Source organism: Bombina bombina, chromosome 7, assembly GCF_027579735.1.
Source record: "Bombina bombina isolate aBomBom1 chromosome 7, aBomBom1.pri, whole genome shotgun sequence".
In the NCBI taxonomy this organism is placed as follows: Eukaryota; Metazoa; Chordata; class Amphibia; order Anura; family Bombinatoridae; genus Bombina; species Bombina bombina.
The window spans coordinates 200,860,654-200,885,640 of record NC_069505.1 but is presented as its reverse complement, the minus strand read 5'-3'; the positions used below and the strand labels follow the sequence as shown (position 1 = coordinate 200,885,640).

Sequence of the window (24,987 nt, the reverse complement as noted above, 5' to 3'; positions counted from 1 at the left end):
GTTGTCCGACTGAAATCTGATGAATTTGGCCGCAGCTAGCTGAGGCCATGCCTGAAGCGCGTTGAATATCGCCCTCAGTTCCAGAATGTTTATCGGGAGAAGAGCTTCTTCCCGAGACCATAAGCCCTGAGCTTTCAGGGAGTCCCAGACTGCACCCCAGCCCAACAGACTGGCGTCGGTCGTTACAATGATCCACTCTGGTCTGCGGAAACACATTCCCTGAGACAGGTGATCCTGAGACAACCACCAGAGAAGGGAATCTCTGGTCCCCTGGTCCAACTGTATTTGAGGAGACAAATCTGCATAATCCCCATTCCACTGTCTGAGCATGCAAAGTTGCAGTGGTCTGAGATGTATCCGTGCAAAAGGGACTATATCCATTGCCACTACCATTAATCCGATTGTCTCCATGCACTGAGCTACAGATGGCTGAGGAATGGAATGAAGAGCTCGGCAAGTAGTTAAGAGTTTTAACTTTCTGACCTCCGTCAAAAATATCTTCATTTCTACCGAGTCTATTAGTGTTCCTAGGAAGGGAACTCTTGTGAGGGGGGAGAGAGAACTCTTTTTGATGTTCACCTTCCACCTGTGAGACCTCAGAAAGGCCACTACAATTTCCGTGTGAGACTTGGCTCTTTGGAAAGTCGACGCCTGAATTAAGATGTCGTCTAGATAAGGAGCCACTGCTATGCCCCGCGGTCTTAGCACTGCCAAGAGGGACCCTAGCACCTTTGTGAAAATTCTGGGAGCAGTGGCCAACCCGAAAGGGAGAGCCACAAACTGATAATGCTTGTCCAGAAAGGCAAACCTGAGAAACTGGTGATGATCTTTGTGGATAGGAATGTGCAGATACGCATCCTTTAGATCCACGGTAGTCATATATTGACCCTCCTGGATCATTGGTAAGATTGTCCAAATGGTCTCCATCTTGAATGATGGGACTCTGAGGAATTTGTTTAGAATTTTGAGATCCAGGATTGGTCTGAAAGTTCCTTCTTTTTTGGGAACCACAAACAGGTTTGAGTAAAACCCCAGCCCTTGTTCCGCAATTGGAACTGGGTGGATCACTCCCATTGTATGTAGGTCTTCTACACAGCGTAAGAACGCCTCTTTCTTTGTCGTGTCTGTAGACAGACGAGAAATATGGAACCTTCCCCTTGGAGGGGAGTCCTTGAATTCTAGAAGATATCCCTGGGAAACAATCTCTAAGGCCCAGGGATCGTGTACGTCTCTTGCCCAGGCCTGAGCGAAGAGAGAGAGTCTGCCCCCTACTAGATCCGATCCCGGATCTGGGGCAACCCCATCATGCTGTCTTGGAGGCAGCTGCAGGCTTCTTGGCCTGTTTACCCTTGTTCCAGCCCTGGTAAGGTTTCCAGGCTGCCCTGGGTTGTGAAGTGTTACCCTCTTGCTTTGCAGCAGGGGAGGATGAAGCGAGACCGCTCCTGAAATTCCGAAAGGAACGAAAATTATTTTGTTTGTTCTTCGTCTTGAAGGACTTGTCCTGGGGGAGAGCATGGCCTTTTCCCCCAGTGATTTCTGATATAATCTCCTTTAATTCAGGCCCAAAGAGGGTCTTTCCTTTGAAAGGGATTTTCAATAGTTTGGATTTTGACGACACATCGGCCGACCAGGACTTTAGCGATAACGCCCTGCGCGTTAAAGTGGCAAAACCTGAATTTTTTGCAGCTAACTTGGCTATTTGGAAAGCGGCATTTGTGATAAAAGAATTAGCCAGCTTAAAAGCCTTAATTCTGTCCATAATGTCGTCATATGAGGTCTCCGTCTGGAGCGCATCTTCCAGCGCCTCGAACCAGAAAGCAGCTGCAGTAGTTACAGGAACAATGCACGCAATAGGTTGGAGAAGAAAACCTTGTTGAACAAAAATTTTCTAAAGTAAACCCTCTAATTTTTTATCCATAGGGTCTTTAAAAGCACAACTGTCTTCGATTGGTATAGTTGTGCGTTTAGCAAGTGAAGAAACAGCCCCCCTACCTTAGGGACCGTCTGCCACGAGTCCCGCATGGGGTCAGATATGGGGAACATTTTCTTAAAAGCAGGAGGGGGAACAAAGGGAATACCTGGTCTATCCCACTCCCTAGAAACGATATCCGCAATCCTCTTAGGGACCGGGAACACATCAGTGTAAACAGGAACTTCTAGGTACTTGTCCATTTTACACAATTTCTCCGGAACCACCATAGGGTCGCAGTCATCCAGAGTAACTAATACCTCCCTGAGTAATAAGCGAGGTGTTCTAGTTTAAATTTAAAAGCCAACGTATCGGAGTCTGTCTGAGGAGCAACCTTTCCCGAATCGGAAACTTCTCCCTCAGACAGCACATCCCTCGCCCCCATGTCAGAGCGTTGTGAGTGTATATCGGATACGGCTACTAAAGCGTCAGAATGCTCATAATCTGTTCTTAAAACAGAGCTATCACGCTTTGCAGGTAACACGGGCAGTTTAGATAAAAATACTGAGAGGGAATTATCCATAACTGCTCTGAATAAAGCTTACCCTTCCTTCATGGGGATCTTATCAGTCCTTTTCTAGCATTATCAAAGTCTTGTCTAGAAATAAATGACTGAACATACCTTATTGCAGCCTAATCTGCAAACCGTTCCCCCCAACTGAAGTTTTCTTGTACTCCTCAGTCCTGTGTGGGAACAGCAGTGGATTTTAGTTACAACATGCTAAAATAATTTTCCTCTCTGCAGAAATCTTCATCCCTTTTCTGCTGGAGAGTAAATAGTACACACCGGTACCATTTAAAATAACAAACTTTTGCTTGTAGAACAAAAACTACAAATCTAACACCACATTCACTTTACCCTCCTGAGAGAGACCCTACTGCTTAGAGCCGGCAAAGAGAATGACTGGGGGGTGGAGCTAGAGGGGGAGCTATATGCACAGCTCTGCTGTATGCTCTCTTTGCCACTTCCTGTAGGGAAGGAGAATATCCCACAAGTAAAGGATGAATCCGTGGACTGGATACAACTTACAAGAGAAATTTAACATAGAACAGGTAGGAAATATATAATCAACCATGACAGGTGCATTCTGTTTTGAGATATGTAGAGAGGGATCTCTTAAAGGATATTAGGCATGGGGAAGGTTTAAAAGTGTGCGGGAGGTCGTTCCATAATTGTGGTACTCTGTAGGAAAAAGTAGTATCGAGCTGCTTTCTTTTTGTATTGAGGCAAGCTAAATAATGTGCTGGTACTGGATCGGAGGTTATAGGAGGTGGGAATAGCCGGGGAGAGCATTTTGCTCAGGTAGGGTGGGAGCTTCCCTGAAAAGCTTTTAAACGCAAGGCTGGAAAGATGGAGGTTGTGTTTGGATTCCAGCGACAGCCAGTTTAGTTCTTTTAGCATGTCACAATGGTGGGTCCTGTAATTACATTGTAGCACAAAGCGGCAGAACGAGTTATACAATGTATTAAGTTTATTAAGGTGAGTTTGCAGTGCAGGTGCATATACTACATCCCCATAATCCACGATTGGCATCAGCATTTCCTGTACAATCTTTTCATTTACAGTAGGGCTGAGGCAGGATTTGTTTCTGTACAGGGCACCTATTTTTGGATAAAGCTTAGATGCCAGTTTTTCTATATGGAGGCCAAAAGATAGATTGGGGTCTAACAACATACCCAAGTATTTAAAAGAGTGGACTGCGGTCAGTGTACAATTTGATTTTGTTTTGATGCATAGATGGGAATTTTGTAGTTTGTGTAGTTTAGGTCCTGTTCCAAAGATCATTGTGACAGTTTTGTCAGTGTTTAGGAAGAGTTTGTGTTTTGAGATCCACTTTTCTACCTCTGTGAACTGGTCTTGGAGCACTGCTTGAAGCTGCGGCAGATCGGAATTGTTTGCATAGATTACTGTGTCGTCTGCGTACATGTGTACAGTTGACGATTTGCAGACATTAGGCAGATCATTTATAAATAAGGTGAATAGTAGGGGGCCGAGAATGGAACCTTGGGGAACACCATACGTGACTGGGAGAGGGAGGGAGTTGCTGTCAGAAATGGAGACATATTGTGATCAATCCGATACATATGATCAAAACCAGGTTAGCGGATGATCACTAATACCTGAATTTTTTTAATTTGAGCAGTAGTATGTCGTGGTCTACTGTGTCAAAGGCCTTTGCAAAATCAAGGAAAATAGCTCCAGTTAGGTCTCCTTGTTCCATTCCAGTTTGGATGTTGTTGCAAACTTTTAGGAGGGCAGTTGTAGTGGAGTGATTTGTACGAAAACCTGATTGATCAGGGGTCAGATAGTTAGATTGTTGGTAATATTCACATAATTGCGTATGGACACATTTTTCTAAGATTTTTGACAATACTGGGAGCAATGATATTGGGCGATAGTTAGAAACCAAGGTTATCTCCCCACTTTTATGGATAGGCACTATTCTTGCAGTCTTCCAAAGTTTGGGTATGTATCCAAACACCAAGGATTCGTTAATTAGGGTTGTGACAGGTTTAGCAATAACTGGCGCACTAAGCTTCAACAGCATTGCTGGGATTTGATCAGGTCCAGACTGGTTTTTCATTTTTAGGTTATTAAAGGTGTTTCTTAATGACATTGATGGGTACAGGTCTAAAATTGAACTTCTCTATAATGGGTCTTTCCTGATTAAGTGGGGTCTGATCCACATTTGTAGCTTCAGGATGCGTGTCATTTATTAGTTTGTTAATCAGGGTGGTGGAGCATCCAACAAAATAATTGTTAAAGGCATTTGCTACTTCTAAGGGGAGTTGCAGGGTTTGGTTGTCCACATTGACAGTGGAGGGTTGGGAGTGGATTGGTGGAGTTTGTAAGTTATTTATGAGTTTCCAAAACTTTCTAGGGTTTGATATGTTATTGTTCAGATTTTCACAGAAATATTGGGCCTTGGTCAATTTTGTTTGTTTAGTGCATATATTTCGCCATTGTCTATATACACAGTGATCGTTTATAGAGCCAGTATGCTTGAACTTTGACCACAATGAATCCCGAAACTGGTACATTTGAATGAGGACAGCTGTGATCCAATTCAAGTGTGCTCCTTTTACTCTTACCTTACGCAGCGGGGCATGTAAATTCCAAACTTGTAGGAGTTCGGACTGAAAGAATTCAACTGCAGAGTCAAGATCTGGGATTAGGTTTAATCTGTGCCAGGGGACGTTCTTGATGTCATTTAGAAATGATTGAAGATTGCCCCGACTTCCGGTAGGCGGCTTAACAAGATGGCCACAGCTTCACTTTGCTCCGGGACTGAAACCTGCTTTTAAGTACACTGTGGCAACATCCCCAGCCATCCATACCTCCCTTGGCAATAATTGTGCCTGGGAATACTCCAGGATCAGGACATTACAACTCCTGGCCTCCGAGAAGATACAGAAAAGTAAGGAATTTGTTTTTGGACCTACAGACGTGCATGCTCAGACAACCAAGATGGCTCGCATTGCTGAGGCCCTAGTAGATATATTCATGCCTATGCTGGATTCCTTAACAACAACTATAGGGGATCTCCTCTGTGAAGTGCGAGAGCTTCGCACACCCGAACATCCTCATGTAATTCCTACATGTCTGAGTGTGCCTCGTCAGATGTCACCAGCTCGTGTGAACAGCGATACCTTAGATAACGGCACTATATCACAGATGGAAGAATCACTCTCCCCTATCCTCCCTCCTCAACCAAACTACCTGATCATGTCGGAAACAGAGATATTGAAAGAGGTAGCGGTCCCCAACACACGGATCTACCTAAGACCTGCTTCTGTAGAGGCGCATCAAACCTCGGGACTCCTGGCACTCTTTGGGACTGAGAGCGCTGACGGCCCCACGATCGGTGTCCCTGATCCTCTTCACCTCGGCTCTCCAGCCATCAGCATGCTGTTGTGTTCAGCCGACACGCCTGGCAAATGTCCTCACCTGCCGGAAAGGGGCGACGATGCAACTCCCGAGCCCCCAGAGGCCCTCGCCGCACTGCGCACACCGGGAGAAGACAATAGCTGCAGAACTCATGCTGCACAGGAGAGCAGACAGGCAGCGGTTGTAACCTCCACACCGCAAGGTGACGGCTATTCTGTTGTAGCGCCACTGTATTGGCTTCTTGCTGCGGAACAACCCCTATCTCAGCCGCAAAAGAACTGCACCCTTCTGAGGCATGAGTGCCATACTCCTTCTCGTGCTGGGGTCGGGTGATCCGCTCCAGACAATAATCCTATACTCCAGCTGACTGGGTGGCAGAGCGGTCGTATGAATACAAATTTTCAGCTGGCTCATGTATAATGGTGGAGTAACGGACATATTTTAATATCTGACTGTGTGTGTGCTCTGGTACCTTTGCACTTTATTCTCAGTCATACACCGCTTCTTGTGTGTTGAAAGAATTGAGTCTACCATACCTATTAGAAAGCATAATTTCTTATCAGGACACACAGGGGCTGAAGGCACTTAGAAGCAGCGGCTGCACTAATCTATTGTCATGTATATCAACCACTTTGTGCTGCTTCGGTGCTGTTTGTTTGCTTTGCCGGTCAGTGTTATTCAGTCTACTAATAGTACTTTGTTTGGCAGGCAACTTACAATAAAATCTTGTCAGCACTTTTTCTTATTAGATGCACCTTGGTGAATCAAAACGATACTGCACACTGAGATCTCACCATATTTATATATATAATCTCCTGCTGGGGGCCATAGTCAGATGTACTTAATAGTTTTGAGTAGCTTATGAATGCACCCATCCCACCCAGAACCACCAAGAATCTATCAAGTATTTACGTGCATGCAACATAGGAGCGGCCACACTGTTTACACTGGGTGATTAGCACAGTCAGTCACTAACCCATTGTATAATATAAGATACCTGCCGGGCAGTACAATCTGTGAATTAATTGAAGCTGAGTAATTGATGCCCTTACACATACCTGGCTGGGGACCACTCTACTTAACTTAGATTTTTTCCTATTGCAGCTACCGCCCATATACCTGCTGAACCCATTCAGGACCTGCCTTGTTTTAGTTTAACTTATATGTGTAGCTTAGAAGCTCTATTTCACTATTTCATTATTTTATTATGTAATATGTGTTGTATTATTAGCTATGATTCTGAACTACTGAAAAATTATAGTGCTGTCTGCTGAGGATTGCAGTGCGTTAAAACCCTCATAATGTGTCAACAACTTTAGCCACGCTGCTTTCTTATAAGGGCCGCATTTCCACTGTAACTCCATAGTTTGGTTATTGTGTTTTATTTTGTTCTGTTTTGTTTATTAATGTTCTCATCCTGTTTAGTATTTTAAACTCTATTTAGCTAGCGCTCATCACCCTGACACATAGTAACTTCTCCAACCAGTTCAACTCCCTCAAATTCATAGATTCTCAATTTTATTGGGGACTAGGCAATTTCGTTATATACTTATCTCTATGCACTTTTGGTCGAATGTCACTTACCCTGACTACGATACCTGCTTATTTGGGTTTGGTTTCATTACTGCAGCATAATATTAATACCCCACAGTACTTAATGCTGCTAGTCATCATTCTCTCTACATAACTCATACTAACTCAGTATTTGCTATCAGCACATACAGCTTTTCTTTTTCTGTAAGCAGCCTGAATATAGTCATCTTACAGCAGCCCCTAGATTGATACTGGCGTCCTATCTCCAGACCCCAGGCTAAGAGTCAACTACATAAATGCCTGTTAGTCCCCTATACTAGTAAATCGGTCCCTCCACTCTGTGTACCCGAAAATCTGGTAACATATAGTCTTGGTCAGGGGCACAGCATAAATCAATATCATTCCCATGATAGTGCCAATTCTACACATGAAACTCACATTACTACCGGGCTATAGGACTGAGATACAACAGCTGTCCCCCATACGGTTTCAATTTACCCAATATACTCATTATAGACTAGATCTCATATGATTGGAACCTCTTTATGGAGGGACAGGCCTAGCATTAAGGGAACACTCATGCAGAAATGCCCACAGGGATAGCTGGGATATCCCCGCAATTTTGCTCTGACTCCTATGATCTGAGTACAACGCATCAGAGTTGTAGAGCATCAAGGGTGAATTGACAGTGTGTACTAGTTTTAGCTTAGTTTTGTCGATGTTTAGTTATGTTAGGTTATAAAATAATAAAAAAACCCAGTAGTGAGGTACACCTGTGTAAAAACTAAACTGCTCTCTCATTCGTAGAGGATCTCTGCAGCCTTTATTGTAACTGTAACCATTGAGCTTCTTTTCTCCTTCTTGTTTCTTAAATGTATTGGAAATATTTGCACTTGGTAGTCACATTGTACTGTTTTATCTACTCTGTAAACTTTTATCTCACCCTGCGTGGTGTTTCACAGATATACAGTTTATTCTTGTACCTCATGCTGGTTATAAATAAAATTTAAAAAAAAAAAAAAAAGAAATGATTGAAGATTAATTTTTTTTAAGGACCTGGTGATTTTAACCTTGGGAGAGGTTTTAGTTGCCTTTATTTTGCGCACACAGTACACTAAGCAGTGGTCACTGAAATTGTTAGGGAGAACACCTGCTCTTCCTGGATTCGGTCGGAAGAGGTGGAGAGAATCCAATCGAGCAGGGTGTGATTATGGCTTTTGATGTTTATGTGAGTTGGGGAGGAGATTAATTGTGTTAGCTGCAAAGACTTAAACACAGAGCAACAACTATTATTTTTTGGATTCAGCCAATCAATATTAAAATCTCCAAAAACCAAAACTTCACTTTTTGGGTTTTGAGCTATGGTTTCACTAAGGAGATGTGCTATGTCAGAAAGGGAATGCACAGTGGAGCTAGGTGGGCGGTTGATTCCTGCAACAATTATCGATTTACTGCACGGGATCTCAATTGTGCCAGAAAGGAAATCAAAGGTGGCAGGAGAGCTAGATTTTTGTAAGGGGGGTGTACTTTGTGAAATTGTCAACATAAATTACAATGCCGCCTCCTCTCTTTGCTCTGTCATTTCTATGGCATGAATACCCATGTATTGCAATGGCAGAGTCAGGTATTTCTTGCTGTTAGCCATGATTCAGAGATCACAATGATTTTGGGATTGTATTGTAAACACCAAGCTTGTAGTGCATCAATTTTTGGTAGTAAGCTGCGGATATTACAGTGCACAAAGGAGATTCCTTTTTAAGCTGGAAGGCTAGGAATGAAATGTGTTGGGGGACCAGGGTTAGACTCTACATCATTTGCAAAGGCAAGTAACATAAGGAATAGAAATTTGGACATAGTTTTTGTTTTGCCATATAGTGAATGGGATACTTTATAGTTTTGTGAGGTGGGGGTAGGAGGGTTATTTTTTATAACTCTCTACCAGCACTCAGCAGATAAGTTACAGCAACAGAGCAGGCTATGGTGCATGATAATTTGTTTTCTAGTTTGAGGTGTGTGCTTATGGCTGTAGTGATGTGAACAAAATTGGAGTGAGAAAAGGGTTAACACAAATAACAGTATGGTCATATTTGGATTCATGTTAGTGGTATGAGGTGTGTAGATGAAAATAAAACAAAAATAGTACAACATTAAAAAGAAATAAAAGTAATACTATTGATGTGTGATATATACAGACTAGCCCATCCTGTGTAGTGCTCACTAACACTGGATCTAACAAAGGAGTACCAAGCTGCAGGAGACTGCGTCCAGTAGAATAGCCCATCCAGTGTAGTATTCACTAGCACTGGATCTAAGGAAGGAGTGCCAAGCTGCTGGAAACCTGCTACCAGTAGAAGAGCCCATCCTGTGTAGTGCACACTAACATAGGATCTTAGGAAGGAGTAACAAGCTGCAGGAGGCCGGCTTCCAGTTTAAAAGCCCATCCTGTGTAGTACACACTAACATAGGATCTAAGAAAAGAGTACCAAGCTGCAAGAGGCCGGTTTCTAGTTTAAAAGCCCATCCTGTGTAGTACACACTAGCATTGGATCTAAGGAAGGAGTGCCAAACTACAGGAGACCTGCTTCAAGTAGAAGAGCCCATACTGTTTATTACACACTAACATAGGATCTAAGGAAAGAGTACCAAGCTGCAGGAGGCCGGCTTCCAGTAGAAGAGCCATTCCTGTGTAGTACGCACTAATACAAGATCTAAGGAAGGAGTACTCTGAGGCACCAACAAGGAGGCTGCAGGATCAGTCCCAACGACACCTGTGGCAGGCAAGTGACAAACTCCTGCAGGGGAATTACTATCACCGCCAATGTATTTCTTTACACCTCTTTGTCCTATTCCCGGCTCTCTAAGGGGGATATTGGGTCTTGTATCAGTTTGAGAACCTCTTTAATCAATGTGTAGATCAGCACTTCCTACCTTCCTCCTTGCTGGAGGCAAAAAATGACTAAGGAATCATGGGAAAGTCGGAGGGATTAAAGTTTTGTGATGTGGGGTATTTTGCCTACTCCTGTAGGACTGGACTTGCCGGAAGTGAACGCTCATGGACTCTCACCATCTTATGAAACAAATGCATGTTGCAGTTAGTCCCAATCACTATGATGATAATATGCATGTTGCAGTCAGCCCCAATCAGTATGATGATGATATGCAGGTTGCAGTCAGCCCCAATCAGTATGATGATGATATGCAAGGTTGCAGTCAATCCCAGTCAGTATGATGATGATGATATGCATGTCACAGTAAGTCCCAGTAAATATGATGATGATATGCATGTCACAGTAAGTCCCAGTCAGTATGATGATGATGATGATATGCATGTCACAGTAAGTCCCAGTCAGTATGATGATGATGATGATGATATGCATGTCACAGTAAGTCCCTGTCAGTATGATGGTGATATGCATGTTGTAGTCAGTCCCATTCAGTGTGATGATGAGATGAATGTTACAGTCATTCCAAATTAGTATGATGTTAACATAATTTATGCTTACCTGATAAATTAATTTATTTTTTCGTGGTGAGTCTCCACGAAAGTCCTTACTGTTGGGAATTCGCCAGGAGGAGGCAAAGACATCCTACAGTAAATGCTTTAATATCGCTCCCACTTCCTGTTCCCTCCCAGTATTTCATAAAGTCAAGAACAGGAAGAATAAAAAAAAAAAAAGATAGTAGGGTAAAGAGGCACAAACTAGACCCTAATAGTAAAATTCGGCGGGTTCATGGACTCTCACCACCAAGAAGGAAATTAATTTATCTTGTAAGCATAAATTATGTTTTCTTTCTAATGGTGGTGAGAGTCCATGAAAACCCTTACTGTTTAGAACTAATACCCAAGCTGAGTCCACTAAAAATGGGTGGGACAAAAAAAAAAAAAAAAAAAAAGGCAGGCACCTATTTACCATGAACTACAGGACCTACCAATCAAATGTTACTTCAACCGAGACAAAAAAAAAAAACATCAAAGGACGATATATAAATTAAACTGAAACTGATCTGTCTCCAAAAGAGCGCTAATAAATGGACGCCTCAACCAAGAAGCTACAAAAAAAAAAGATGACGCACTTCGGCCCTTATGTTCTCTAGAAAAGGAAGAAACTGAAAAACTGCCGAAAGACTCTAGTAGCCTGAAATAAAAATGTAAAATGCCCAGACTACTTTCAGGACGTGTGATAAGCACACAGACTAAGATTTTGGCTTAGAACCTAGATTTAATATGCAAAACCCCCAGAACCCAGATCAAATTTCAAGGGGGAAAAAAAGGGACTTGACAACAGGACTGAAACTAACCAGAGTCTGAACAAATGTCTGATAAATGGAAGGCAAAAAAATAAAAGGCTGCCTGAGAGTAAAACAAGAAGCAGAAAGAAATCTTCCAAAGAACTTAACAAAAAATTATTTCAGGCCTCTAGAATCCGATTTGGGGAATATGAACATCACACAGAGTATAATCTCTAGCTGAACACTAAGAAGATACATCAACCACACCTAGAGAAAATCTTCCTAGGTACGGATGTGGTAAGCTGACAAACTCCAGGCAGACAAGTAGGAACTAGGAGGCCTTGTGAAGGAGGAAATATCCTTAGATAGCAGATTTAAACACTGCGAGAGGCGACCCAAGAAAGTGCTGAACAAGTAAACTGAATCAGCACCTTGCGTCTCCTGAGGCTAACACTGAGCAAAGAAAATCAACGGTAACCTCTGAGTGGAACATGTTGAACTAAATATATAGAAGAGAACAGACTAGATAGAATTTTTGAGCAAATGCCAGAAAAGCAGAATACTGAAACATGACATACTGCAAACTGCCATAGCATTGGTAATAATACAGAAATGACACAGATAACAATAAATTACTATTTAGAACAGCCCCTGTAACACACAAAGCATACAGATGATGGTTAGACAAAATTAAAATAATAGAGCCTATGTTCTGAGTGTACTACCCAGAAGAGATAGATATAGTGTGCACCATGACAAATAAGGTTAAAAAACGATCTTATTAATGAATGTTCCAGTACAGCGTTTCATAAATAGTGATGGTACTGTACAGAAATGGTACATAGATTATAGTAAAGTGTAGAAAAAATAAACCACTGAACTACCCTTAAAGGTTATATAAGTCTTTACTAAAATCTTTAACCTCATATGAGTAAGGAAAAACCTGCAAAAAGACACCCCTCTGCCTCCGGTAAAGGAATCTCACTCCCTCCGGAGAGTATTCCACAGAGGACTGGTGAGACTGTAGTGTAACATGGCCGCCAGGAAAATAAGCAGAGAGAGAGAGAGAGAGAGAGAGACAAAATTAACTTTGGTGGGAAAAAATGAACACTCTTCCAGAAACAGACACCTGATGAAACAGCTCTTGCAGCTGAGAAACGCGTAGCTGTTCTGTTTTGATACCACAGGGTTACTTATCGTTCCCTCTGGGTTTTAACTTGTCATTATTTTAAATAAACAAATAACTATTATCAAGTTGAAGCACAACAGATTCTTTCCATACAGGGTTGGACGTTGTAGTGGGTAGCACATCCTTCACCGGGAGCCAGTGAGCTGGGACATAGAGATACCAGTCTGCCAGAATAAGCACATACCAGTCTGCCAGATATGCAAGTTCATTTGCAGTAACATTGTTTGTGATATGTTTGGATGTTTGTAATGGAGTTGCAACAGGAGGCGCCTTCTATTTGTTTTATTTATTTCAGAGTGAATCTGAAGATTTTGTACAAGAAGAGCAGCCGGTACTGTGCACTGGACATTGAAATATCATATGATAGAAAATTGCTAATGATCTAACGTGTGGAAGGTAAATAATATACGCTTTGTTTTTAAGTATATATTCTGTATTACATATTAGTATCATTGTGCACCTAGTGTCTAGGGTTGGAATATATCCTTAGAAGGGTCTTTCAATTTAGAAACCATCATGCTGCATGCTGGCTACAATGTACATATGTGTATGTATCTACTGATGGAGTGTGGGCACTGAAGACATGCATGCACTTACCCAGATTATGTCCCCTCACCCTGTTAATAATCCTGAGGATACAATAGAGAGCCCATACTGTACTGTAACTAACATTGGAGGATATACTGAGAGAGTACATCAGCATGGCTAAACAGGAGGTTACTATGGGAACTTCCCAGCAACACCCGTGCAGGCTCGTGACCACAACTCCAGAGAAAAGATTTGTATTGCACAGCCAAGTACTTTCCTATTTCCCTCTCTTCTAGGAACTATCCATTAAGGGAAAATTTAGATAAAATCCAATAAGTACAGAGCACCTCTGTCTTCGGCTGAATCCTTGACTAGGCAAAGAAATACTGGGAGGGAACAGGAAGTGGGAGAGATATTAAAGCTTTTACTGTAGGGTGTCTTTGTCTCCATCTGGTGGCAAGGTGATGAATTCAAACAAGAAAATAGAGAGAGACACACTCAACGGATACAGAACAAAAGCTAGAAAAACTTCTGTGCTTGTCCAAAAGGCCAGTGCCACTCAGGGTGCAGTCTCGTTTAGCACATTATGCCTGTCACAGAGAAAATTAGGAATTTCAGGTGATGAATTCCTAACAGTAAGGATTTGTGTGCACTCTCACCACCATTACAAAGAAATGCATGTCACAGTCAGTCCAAATCAGTATGATGATTATATGCATGTCACAGTCAATACCAGTCGGTATTATGATATGCATGTCGCAGTCAGTCCCAGTCAGTATGATGATGACGTTGCAGTCAGTCCCAGTTAGTATGATGATGATGTTGCAGTCAGTCCCAGTTAGTATGATGATGATGTTGCAGTCAGTCCCAGTTAGTATGATGATGACGTCGCAGTCAGTTCCAGTTAGTATGATGATGACGTCGCAGTCAGTACCAGTGAGTATGATGATGATGTCGCAGTCAATCCATATTAGTATGATGATGATGATGTCGCAGTCAGTCCCAATCAGTATGATGATGATGATGATGAGGATGGCGCAGTCAGTTCCAATCAGTATGATGATGATGATGTCGCAGTCAGTCCCAATCAGTATGATGATGTCGCAGTCAGTTCCAATCAGTATGATGATGTCGCAGTCAGTTCCAATCAGTATGATGATGATGTTGCAGTCAGTCCCAGTCAGTATGATGATGATGTCGCAGTCAGTCCCCAATCAGTATGATGATGATGTTGCAGTCAGTCACAGTTAGTATGATGAAGTCGCAGTCAGTCCCAGTCAGTATGATGATGATGATGTCGAAGTCAGTCCCAATCAGTATGATGATGATATGCACAACGCAGTCAGTCCAAGTCAGTTTGATGATAATATGCACGTAGCAGTTGCACACAATCAGTATGATAAAATACATGTAGCTGTCACATGCAGACAGTAGGACATTATAGATGTAGCTGTCACATGCAGTCAAGTAGGACATTATACATGTAACTGTTACTCACCAGCCAGGAGAAGAAACCTGAAGATTTGTCTTGCGAGGAGATTTGTCCTTCATAGGGTCCAAAGATTTGCCCTTTAGGAATGACCTTGTTCACACAACGTACTTCATTCTCTCCATGGCTGTCCCTTAGCACCTCAATCCCACATGGTGCTGACAAAGCCGCTCGTTTGTGAGTCCCAAAAGGAACAGGAGTATCCGAAATAAGAACAGGGGGACCATGGCTCGGACATTCATCCACAAAGTACTCTTGGCAGGACTCGCAGACTGTGAGAAAGAACAGTGATAATCACAATAAATAGCAACCCCAAAAAGTCAGTTTGCAAAGTTCTTTTTATGATCTCTCTGACAACACAAACAGCCCTAACCACATGCCCACAAACAGAATGCATCTCTAATCTGAAATCTTGCCTGTTAGTTTTGGGTGCTTGGGACCAATGGGGGGGGTATACCCGAAGGCTCCTAGTGCTTTGTATCCAGCATCTACCACTCCTTGTTTGCAACAATTCACTCCCTTCTCTGCATAATGCTCATATACACACTTCTGGGTAAGTGTGTATAGGCTGGTGCGTGCATAGGTCGGAGGGACGATAAGTCATTGCATGTATAGGCCCGGAGGGAGTATAGGTAATCGCGTGTATAGGCTTGAGGGATTATAGTTCATTGTATGTATAGGCTGCCAGGATATATAGGCCATCGCGTGTATAGGCCTTCGCATTTATAGACCGGTGGGGATATATACTATCGCATGTATAAGCCGGCAGGAGTATATGTCAAAGCTTGTATAGGCTGGCGGGAGTCTACGCCATTACGCATATAGGCCAGTGGGGAGTATAGGTAATTGCATATATAGGCCAGTGTGGAGTATAGGTCATTGTGTATATAGGCCCGGCGGGGAATATAGGTCATCGAGTGTATAGGCCAGTGGGGAATATAGGTCATCGCATGTATAGGCCGGCAGGAGTATATAGGCCATTGCATGTATAGGCCGGCAGTAGTATGTAGGCTATTGCATGTATAGGCCGGCAGGAGTATATAGGTCATCGCATGTATAGGCCAGTGCGTGTTTAAGCCATCACATGTATAGACCGGTGGGAGTATAGGCCGGTGCATGTATAGACCGGAGGGGAGTATAGGTCATTGTGTGTATAGGCCGGTGTGTTTTGGGCGAGGCGTGTATAGGCCATCACATGACTAGGCCGGCAGGAGTATAGGTCATCGCGTGTATAGGCCGGCAGGGAGTATAGGTCATTCCGTGTATTGGCCAGCGGGGAGTATAGGTCATCGCATGTATAGGCCTGGTGGATGTATAGGTCAATATTGGTATAGGCCAGTGTGTGTATAGGCCATTGCATGTATAGGCCGCCGGGAGTATGGGTCATTACATGTATAGACCATTGCATGTATTGGCTGGTGGGAGTAAAAGCCAGTACCTGTATAGGTCATCCTAAGTATAAGCTGGCGGGAGTATAGGTGTGTGTGTGTGTACAGGCCGGCGGGTGTATAGGTCAGCACATGTATAGGCCGGTGGGAGTGTAGTTCATCACCTGTATAGGCCGGTGTGTATATAGGCCTTCGGGAGTATAGGTCATTCCGTGTATAGGCCGGTATGTGTATAGGTCATCCTATGTATAGGCTGGCGGGAGTATAGGTGTGTGTGTACAGGCTGGCGGGTGTATAAGTCATCACATGTATAAGCCAGCACGTGTATAGGCCGGCGTGTGAATAGGTCATCGCATGTACAGGTCATCACATGTATAGGTTGGCACGTGTACAAGTCATCGCATATATAGGCTGGCACGTGTAAAGGTCATCGCATGTATAGGCCGGGAACATGTTCAGGTCATCGCATGTATAGGCCGGCATGTGTATAGGTCATCACATGTATAGGCTGGCGGGTATATAGGCCATTTCGTGCACAGGTCATCACGCTTATAGGCCGACGGGTGTATAGGTCATCACGCTTATAGGCCGAAAGCTTTATAGGTTTTTCGCTTATAGGCCGACGGGTGTATAGGTATCTCGCTTATAGGCCAGCGGGTGTATAGATATCTCTTTTATAGGCTGGCTGGTGTATATGTCATTGGGCTTATAGGCTGGTGGGTGTATAGGTCAGTGTGTGTATAGGCAGGCATGTCTATAAGCATGCTTGTGTAGAGGTCAGAGTGTGCATAAACAAGGGTGTTTATAGGATGGCTCATGAATAGGCCAACATGTGTATATGTTAAATAAAAACCTGCATAGTCTCACAGTTGTAGCCAATTCTTACAAAATTAACTGACACGAACCAAGAGCCTCAGGGGTGGGACTTGAGATATGGTAGGGCTGAAGTTTGTGGGAAGGGCAATTTTTTATTTTTTATTTTAAAGCCCTGGGGACAAGTCGTTTTGGAGCTTGGCAGGCTGGGTTCTGGAGTGTTGCAGAGAGAGAAATTAAAAATCTTATCTAGAGACATTAAACATTCTTATAATATATGAGAAAGCCCTGAAAAAGCATTATTTTTGAGAGCCAGGTTCTAGCACAATACATATGAGAAAAAAAAAATATAGAAGTGTAATAAATAAAACAATTGTAGCCTATCTAGATAGATGAAACACTACAGCAAATTCCATGCACAATGATTGGTTGATACACACTGGAGCTTGTTTATATCTGACTCTAATTGGCCACAGCAAAGGAGTTTATTCAAGTCTATAGGGGGGGGTCCTGTCAAAATGGAATTTGTTAACTCTTTAAAAAACATAATTTATGTAAGAACTTACCTGATAAATTCATTTCTTTCATATTAGCAAGAGTCCATGAGCTAGTGACGTATGGGATATACATTCCTACCAGGAGGGGCAAAGTTTCCCAAACCTCAAAATGCCTATAAATACACCCCTCACCACACCCACAAATCAGTTTAACGTATAGCCAAGAAGTGGGGTGATAAGAAAAAAGTGTGAAAGCATAAAAAATAAGGAATTGGAATAATTGTGCTTTATACAAAAAAATCATAACCACCACAAAAAAGGGTGGGCCTCATGGACACTTGCTAATATGAAAGAAATGAATTTATCAGGTAAGTTCTTACATAAATTATGTTTTCTTTCATGTAATTAGCAAGAGTCCATGAGCTAGTGACGTATGGGATAATGACTACCCAAGATGTGGATCTTCCACGCTAGAGTCACTAGAGAGGGAGGGATAAAATAAAGACAGCCAAATCCGCTGAAAAAAATCCACACCCAAAACAAAGTTTAAATCTTATAATGAAAAAAAATGAAATTATAAGCAGAAGAATCAAACTGAAACAGCTGCCTGAAGTACTTTTCTACCAAAAACTGCTTCAGAAGAAGAAAACACATCAAAATGGTAGAATTTAGTAAAAGTATGCAAAGAAGACCAAGTTTCTGCTTTGCAAATCTGATCAACCGAAGCTTCATTCCTAAACGCCCAGGAAGTAGAAACTGACCTAGTAGAATGAGCTGTAATCCTTTGAGGCGGAGTTTTACCCGACTCGACATAAGCAAGATGAATCAAAGACTTTAACCAAAGAAATGGCAGAGGCCTTCTGACCTTTCCTAGAACCGGAAAAGATAACAAATAGACTAGAAGTCTTTCGGAAATTTTTAGTAGCTTCAACATAATATTTCAAAGCTCTAACTACATCCAAAGAATGCAACGATCTTTCCTTAGAATTCTTAGGATTAGGACACAATGAAGGAACCACAATTTCTCTACTAATGTTGTTAGAATTCACAACCTTAGGTAAAAATTCAAAAGAAGTTCGCAACACCGCCTTATCCTGATGAAGAATCAGAAAAGGAGACTCACAAGAAAAAGCAGATAATTCAGAAACTCTTCTAGCAGAAGAGATGGCCAAAAGAAACAAAACTTTCCAAGAATGTAATTTAATGTCCAGCGAATGCATAGGTTCAAACGGAGGAGCTTGAAGAGCCCCCAGAACCAAATTCAAACTCCAAGGAGGAGAAATTGACTTAATAACAGGTTTTATACGAACCAAAGCTTGTACAAAACAATGAATATCAGGAAGACTGACAATCTTTCTGTGAAAAAGAACAGAAAGAGCAGAGATTTGTCCTTCAAGGAACTTGCAGACAAACCTTTATCCAAACCATCCTGAAGAAACTGTAAAATTCTAGGAATTCTAAAAGAATGCCAAGAAAAATGATGAGAAAAACACCAAGAAATGTAAATCTTCCAGACTCGATAATATATCTTCCTAGATACAGATTTACGAGCCTGTAACATAGTATTAATCACAGAGTCAGAGAAACCTCTATGACTGAGAATTAAGCGTTCAATCTCCATATCTTCAAATTTAAGGATTTGAGATCCTGATGGAAAAAAGGACCTTGCGATAGAAGGTCTGGTCTTAACGGAAGAGTCCACGGTTGGCAAGTGGCCATCCGGACAAGATCCGCATACCAAAACCTGTGAGGCCATGCTGGAGCCACCAGCAGAACAAACTAGCACTCCTTTAGAATCTTGGAAATCACTCTTGGAAGAAGAACTAGAGGCGGAAAGATATAGGCAGGATGATACTTCCAAGGAAGTGACAATGCATCCACTGCCTCTGCCTGAGGATCCCTGGATCTGGACAGATACCTGGGAAGCTTCTTGTTTAGATGAGAAGCCATCAGATCTATTTCTGGAAGTCCCCACATTTGAACAATCTGAAGAAATACCTCTGGGTGAAGAGACCATTCGCCCGGATGTAACGTTTGGCGACTGAGATAATCCGCTTCCCAATTGTCTATACCTGGGATATGAACCGCAGAAATTAGACAGGAGCTGGATTCCGCCCATACCAGTATTCGAGATACTTCTATCATAGCCAGAGGACTGTGAGTCCCTCCTTGATGATTTACATATGCCACGGTTGTGACATTGTCCGTCTGAAAACAAATGAACGACTCTCTCTTTAGAAGAGGCCATGAGCTCTGAAAATTGCACGGAGTTCCAAAATGTTGATTGGTAATCTCACCTCCTGAGATTCCCAAACCCCTTGTGCTGTCAGAGACCCCCAAACAGCTCCCCAACCTGTCAGACTTGCATATGTTGAAATCACAGTCCAGGTCGGAAGAACAAAAGAAGCCCCCTGAACTAAACGATGGTGGTCTGTCCACCACGTTAGAGAGTGTCGTACAATCGGTTTTAAAGATATTAATTGAGATATCTTTGTACAATCCCTGCACCACTGGTTCAGCATACAGAGCTGAAGAGGTCGCATGTGAAAACGAGCAAAGGGGATCGCGTACGATGCAGCAGTCATAAGACCTAGAATTTCCATGCATAAGGCTACCGAAGGGAATGATCGAGACTGAAGGTTTCGACAAGCTGAAACCAATTTTAGACGTCTCTTGTCTGTCAGAGACAGAGTCATGGACACTGAATCTATCTGGAAACCTAAAAAGGTTACCCTTGTCTGAGGAATCAATGAACTTTTTGGTAAATTGATCCTCCAACCATGTTCTCGAAGAAACAATACAAGTCGATTTGTATGAGATTCTGCTAAATGTGAAGACTGAGCAAGTACCAAGATATCGTCCAAATAAGGAAATACCACAATACCCTGTTCTCTGATTACAGACAGAAGGGCACCAAGAACCTTTGTAAAAATCCTTGGAGCTGTTGCTAGGCCAAACGGCAGAGCCACAAACTGGTAATGCTTGTCTAGGAAAGAGAATCTCAGAAACTGATAGTGATCTGGATGAATCGGAATATGCAGATATGCATCCTGTAAATCTATTGTGGACATATAATGCCCTTGCTGAACAAAAGGCAGAATAGTCCTTATAGTTACCATTTTGAATGTTGGTATCCTTACATAATGATTCAATATTTTCAAATCCAGAACTGGTCTGAAGGAATTCTCCTTCTTTGGTACAATGAAGAGATTTGAGTAAAACCCCAGCCCCTGTTCCAGAACTGGAACTGGCATAATTACTCCAGCCAACTCTAGATCTGAAACACATTTCAGAAATGCTTGAGCCTTCACTGGATTTACTGGGATACGGGAAAGAAAAATTCTTCTTGCAGGAGGCCTTATCTTGAAGCCTATTCTGTACCCTTGTGAAACAATGTTCTGAATCCAAAGATTGTGAATCGAATTGATCCAAATTTCTTTGAAAAATCGTAATCTGCCCCCTACCAGCTGGGCTGGAATGAGGGCCGCACCTTCATGTTGACTTGGGAGCTGGCTTTGGCTTTCTAAAAGGCTTGGATTTATTCCAGACTGGAGATGGTTTCCAAACTGATACCGCTCCTGTAGGGGAAGGATCAGGCTTTTGTTCCTTATTGTGACGAAAGGAACGAAAACGATTAGTAGACCTAAATTTACCTTTAGATTTTTTATCCTGTGGTAAAAAAGTTCCTTTCCCCCCAGTTACAGTCGAAATAATAGAATCCAACTGTGAACCAAATAATTTATTACCCTGGAAAGAAAGGGAAAGCAAAGTTGACTTAGAAGACATATCAGCATTCCAAGTCTTAAGCCATAAAGCTCTTCTAGCTAAAATAGCTAGAGACATATACCTGACATCAACCCTAATGATATCAAAGATGGCATCACAAATAAAATTATTAGCATGTTGAAGAAGATTAACAATGCTATGAGAATTATGATCTGTTACTTGTTGCGCTAAAGCATCCAACCAAAACGTTGAAGCTGCAGCAACATCCGCTAAAGATATAGCAGGTCTAAGAAGATTACCTGAACATAAGTAAGCTTTTCTTAGAAAGGATTCAATTTTCCTATCTAAAGGATCCTTAAAGGAAGTACTATCTGCCGTAGGAATAGTAGTACGTTTAGCAAGAGTAGAGATAGCCCCATCAACCTTAGGGATTTTGTCCCAAAACTCTAATCTGTCAGATGGCACAGGATATAATTGCTTAAAACGTTTAGAAGGAGTAAATGAATTACCCAAATTATTCCATTCCCTGGAAATTACTTCAGAAATAGCATCAGGGACAGGAAAAACTTCTGGAATAACTACAGGAGATATAAAAACCTTATTTAAACGTTTAGATTTAGTATCAAGAGGACCAGATTCCTCTATTTCTAATGCAATTAAGACTTCTTTAAGTAAAGAACGAATAAATTCCATCTTGAATAAATATGAAGATTTATCAGCATCAACCTCTGAAACAGAATTCTCTGAACCAGATGAATCATTATCAGAATCAGAATGATGATGTTCATTTAAAAATTCATCTGAAAAATGAGAAGTTTTAAAAGACCTTTTACGTTTACTAGGAGGAATAACAGACATAGCCTTCTTAATGGATTTAGAAACAAAATCTCTTATGTTAACAGGAACACTCTGAGAATTAGATGTTGATGGAACAGCAACAGGTAATGTAGTATTACTAAAGGAAATATCTGCATTAACAAGTTTGTCATGACATTCAATACAAACAACAGCTTGAGGAACAGATACCACAAGTTTACAGCAAATACACTTAACTTTGGTAGATCCAGCATCAGGCAGCGATTTTCCAGAAGTATCTTCTGATTCAGGGTCAATCTGAGACATCTTGCAATATGTAATAGAAAAAACAACATATAAAGCAAAATTGATCAAATTCCTTAAATGACAGTTTCAGGAATGGGGAAAAAATGCCAGTGAACAAGCTTCTAGCAACCAGAAGCAAATAAACAATGAGACTTAAATAATGTGGAGACAATAATGACGCCCATATTTTTTAGCGCAAAAAAGACGCCCACATTATTTGGCGCCTAAATGCTTTTAGCGCCAAAAAATGACGCCACATCCGGTAACGCTGACACTTTTTACGCCAAAAAAGTCTGCGCCAAGAATGACGCAATAAAATGAAGCATTTTCAGCCCCCGTGAGCCTAACAGCCCACAGGGAAAAAAGACAAATTTTAAGGTAAGAAAAAAATTGATTATTCAAATGCATTATCCCAAATAATGAAACTGACTGTCTGAAATAAGGAATATTGAACATCCTGAATCAAGGCAAATAAATGTTTAAACACAAATATTTAGAACTTTATATAAAAGTGCCCAACCATAGCTTAGAGTGTCACAAAAATAAGACTTACTTACCCCAGGACACTCATCTACATGTAGTAGAAAGCCAAACCAGTACTGAAATGAGAATCAGTAGAGGTAATGGTATATATAAGAGTATATCGTCGATCTGAAAAGGGAGGTAAGAGATGAATCTCTACGACCGATAACAGAGAACCTATGAAATAGACCCCGTAGAAGGAGATCATTGAATTCAAATAGGCAATACTCTCTTCACATCCCTCTGACATTCACTGCACGCTGAGAGGAAAACCGGGCTCCAACCTGCTGCGGAGCGCATATCAACGTAGAATCTAGCACAAACTTACTTCACCACCTCCACAGGAGGCAAAGTTTGTAAAACTGATTTGTGGGTGTGGTGAGGGGTGTATTTATAGGCATTTTGAGGTTTGGGAAACTTTGCCCCTCCTGGTAGGAATGTATATCCCATACGTCACTAGCTCATGGACTCTTGCTAATTACATGAAATAAATATTAATTGTGCATGCAGATCCTTTGCGTTGCAGTAAATAATATCTAACACATTACTATAAAATGTATTTTTAAGTGAGCAGCAGGGGGTGACCCATCAAGCAGGTAATATAGGCAAAAAGATTTGTCATCTATATGGATTTTAACGCTGAGGCCGAGGGCGAACATGACTCCTGCTTTTGGGTCTAGAAGACTGTAAAAAGAAGAAGAAAAGCGCAGCTCCGACTCAAGGTGAGTCGGAGGTGCGCTGTGCCTACTTCTTTTTACAGTTTTGTCCACTTTCAAACTGAAGGAGATTCCGGTTTTGCTACAGATGCGCTCATTTGCTCTGAGGATCTTGAGACCTACAAGCGGACAATATATTGATCATCATACGGAATGTCTAAGATTGTTGTCCTTCACTTGTTTATCCAATCTGCACCAGTTGGTAACCGTATAAAGGACTTTATTTCACTTATGGATATTATTTAATTGCAGTGTTTTTTTGCTGCTATATTTGTATTTAAGTTTATGCTGCTATACCTAATATTTTCATGTTCACCTTTAGTTAGTTCTATATAATGCATAATACTCAACCCACATCACTATACAGCAATAATACTATATCAGGCACCAAATGAATAAGGTACAAGGCTAATCTCCTTGTGCGTTAGATCCAGCTTTCTTCCTCTGTACAAACCTGTCAGGTATGACACAAGCCAATGTTACCTCTAACAAAAAAAGTCTACACTATGGGGCATATTTATCAAGCTCTGTATGGAGCTTGATGCCCCGTGTTTCTGGCGAGCCTGCAGGCTCGCCAGAAACAGCAGTTATGAAGCAGCGGTCACAAAGATCGCTGCTCCATAACCTGTCCGCCTGCTCTGAGCAGGCGGACAGACATCGCCGGAAATCAACCCGATCGAGTACGATCGGATTGATTGACACCCCCTGCTGGCGGCCCATTGGTCGCGAGTCTGCAGCGGGCGGCGTTGCACCAGCAGCTCTTGTGAGCTGCTGGTGCAATGCTGAATACGGAGAGCGTATTGCTCGCCGTATTCAGCGAGGTCCGCCAGACCTTGATAAATAGGGGCCTATGTCTGTTTAAATATGCTGGGAAAGAAGAGCATTTCAGAAAGAAACATAAATAAAAGATAACTAAAGGGAGAAAAAGGTCAAAATTGAAATCTACATCGTGCATTTCAATTTTAAATAGAAGCATTTTGCAATATACTTCCATTAGCAAAAATGCCTCTAGGAAAAGTTATTAGTGTTTTTCAGTGGCATACGTTCATATGCTGTAAAGGACACATGTGCCAGTATTTAAACACCTTCTCAGATAGTCAGCAGTGGCTTATATGACACAAACTAAGTCTTCACAGGCACAACACACATTACCAAGCACTGCAGCAAGTTGCGTAACAATAAAATCTTAAAATTGTATTAAATTCCTTAAAACAGCACAGACATGCAGGCAGACATATATACACACAGGACAGAATGTCTGACGCATTTCACGCCATCTAGTGGCCACTAAGTACCTGCTACTTTTCTTCCTGTGATGGTTTTTCTGCTAAGGCACTTCTAGCTAAATGGAGAATTTGGGCGACCTTTTCTAGCGGGTTCGTTTTCGCCACTTCCGG

General features: G+C 41.9%; 1 protein-coding gene across 2 annotated transcripts in view; it reads right to left on the bottom strand.

Moving 5' to 3' along the window:
• Nucleotides 1-24,987, bottom strand: part of PRDM11 (PR/SET domain 11) — a 223,233-nt gene that overhangs the window by 133,575 nt on the left and 64,671 nt on the right. For both annotated transcript variants that reach the window (XM_053720556.1, XM_053720557.1), the window contains exon 4: nucleotides 14,837-15,099. In XM_053720556.1, coding sequence (XP_053576531.1) covers nucleotides 14,837-15,099 — 263 coding nt within the window. The remainder of the gene's footprint in view (nucleotides 1-14,836; nucleotides 15,100-24,987) is intronic.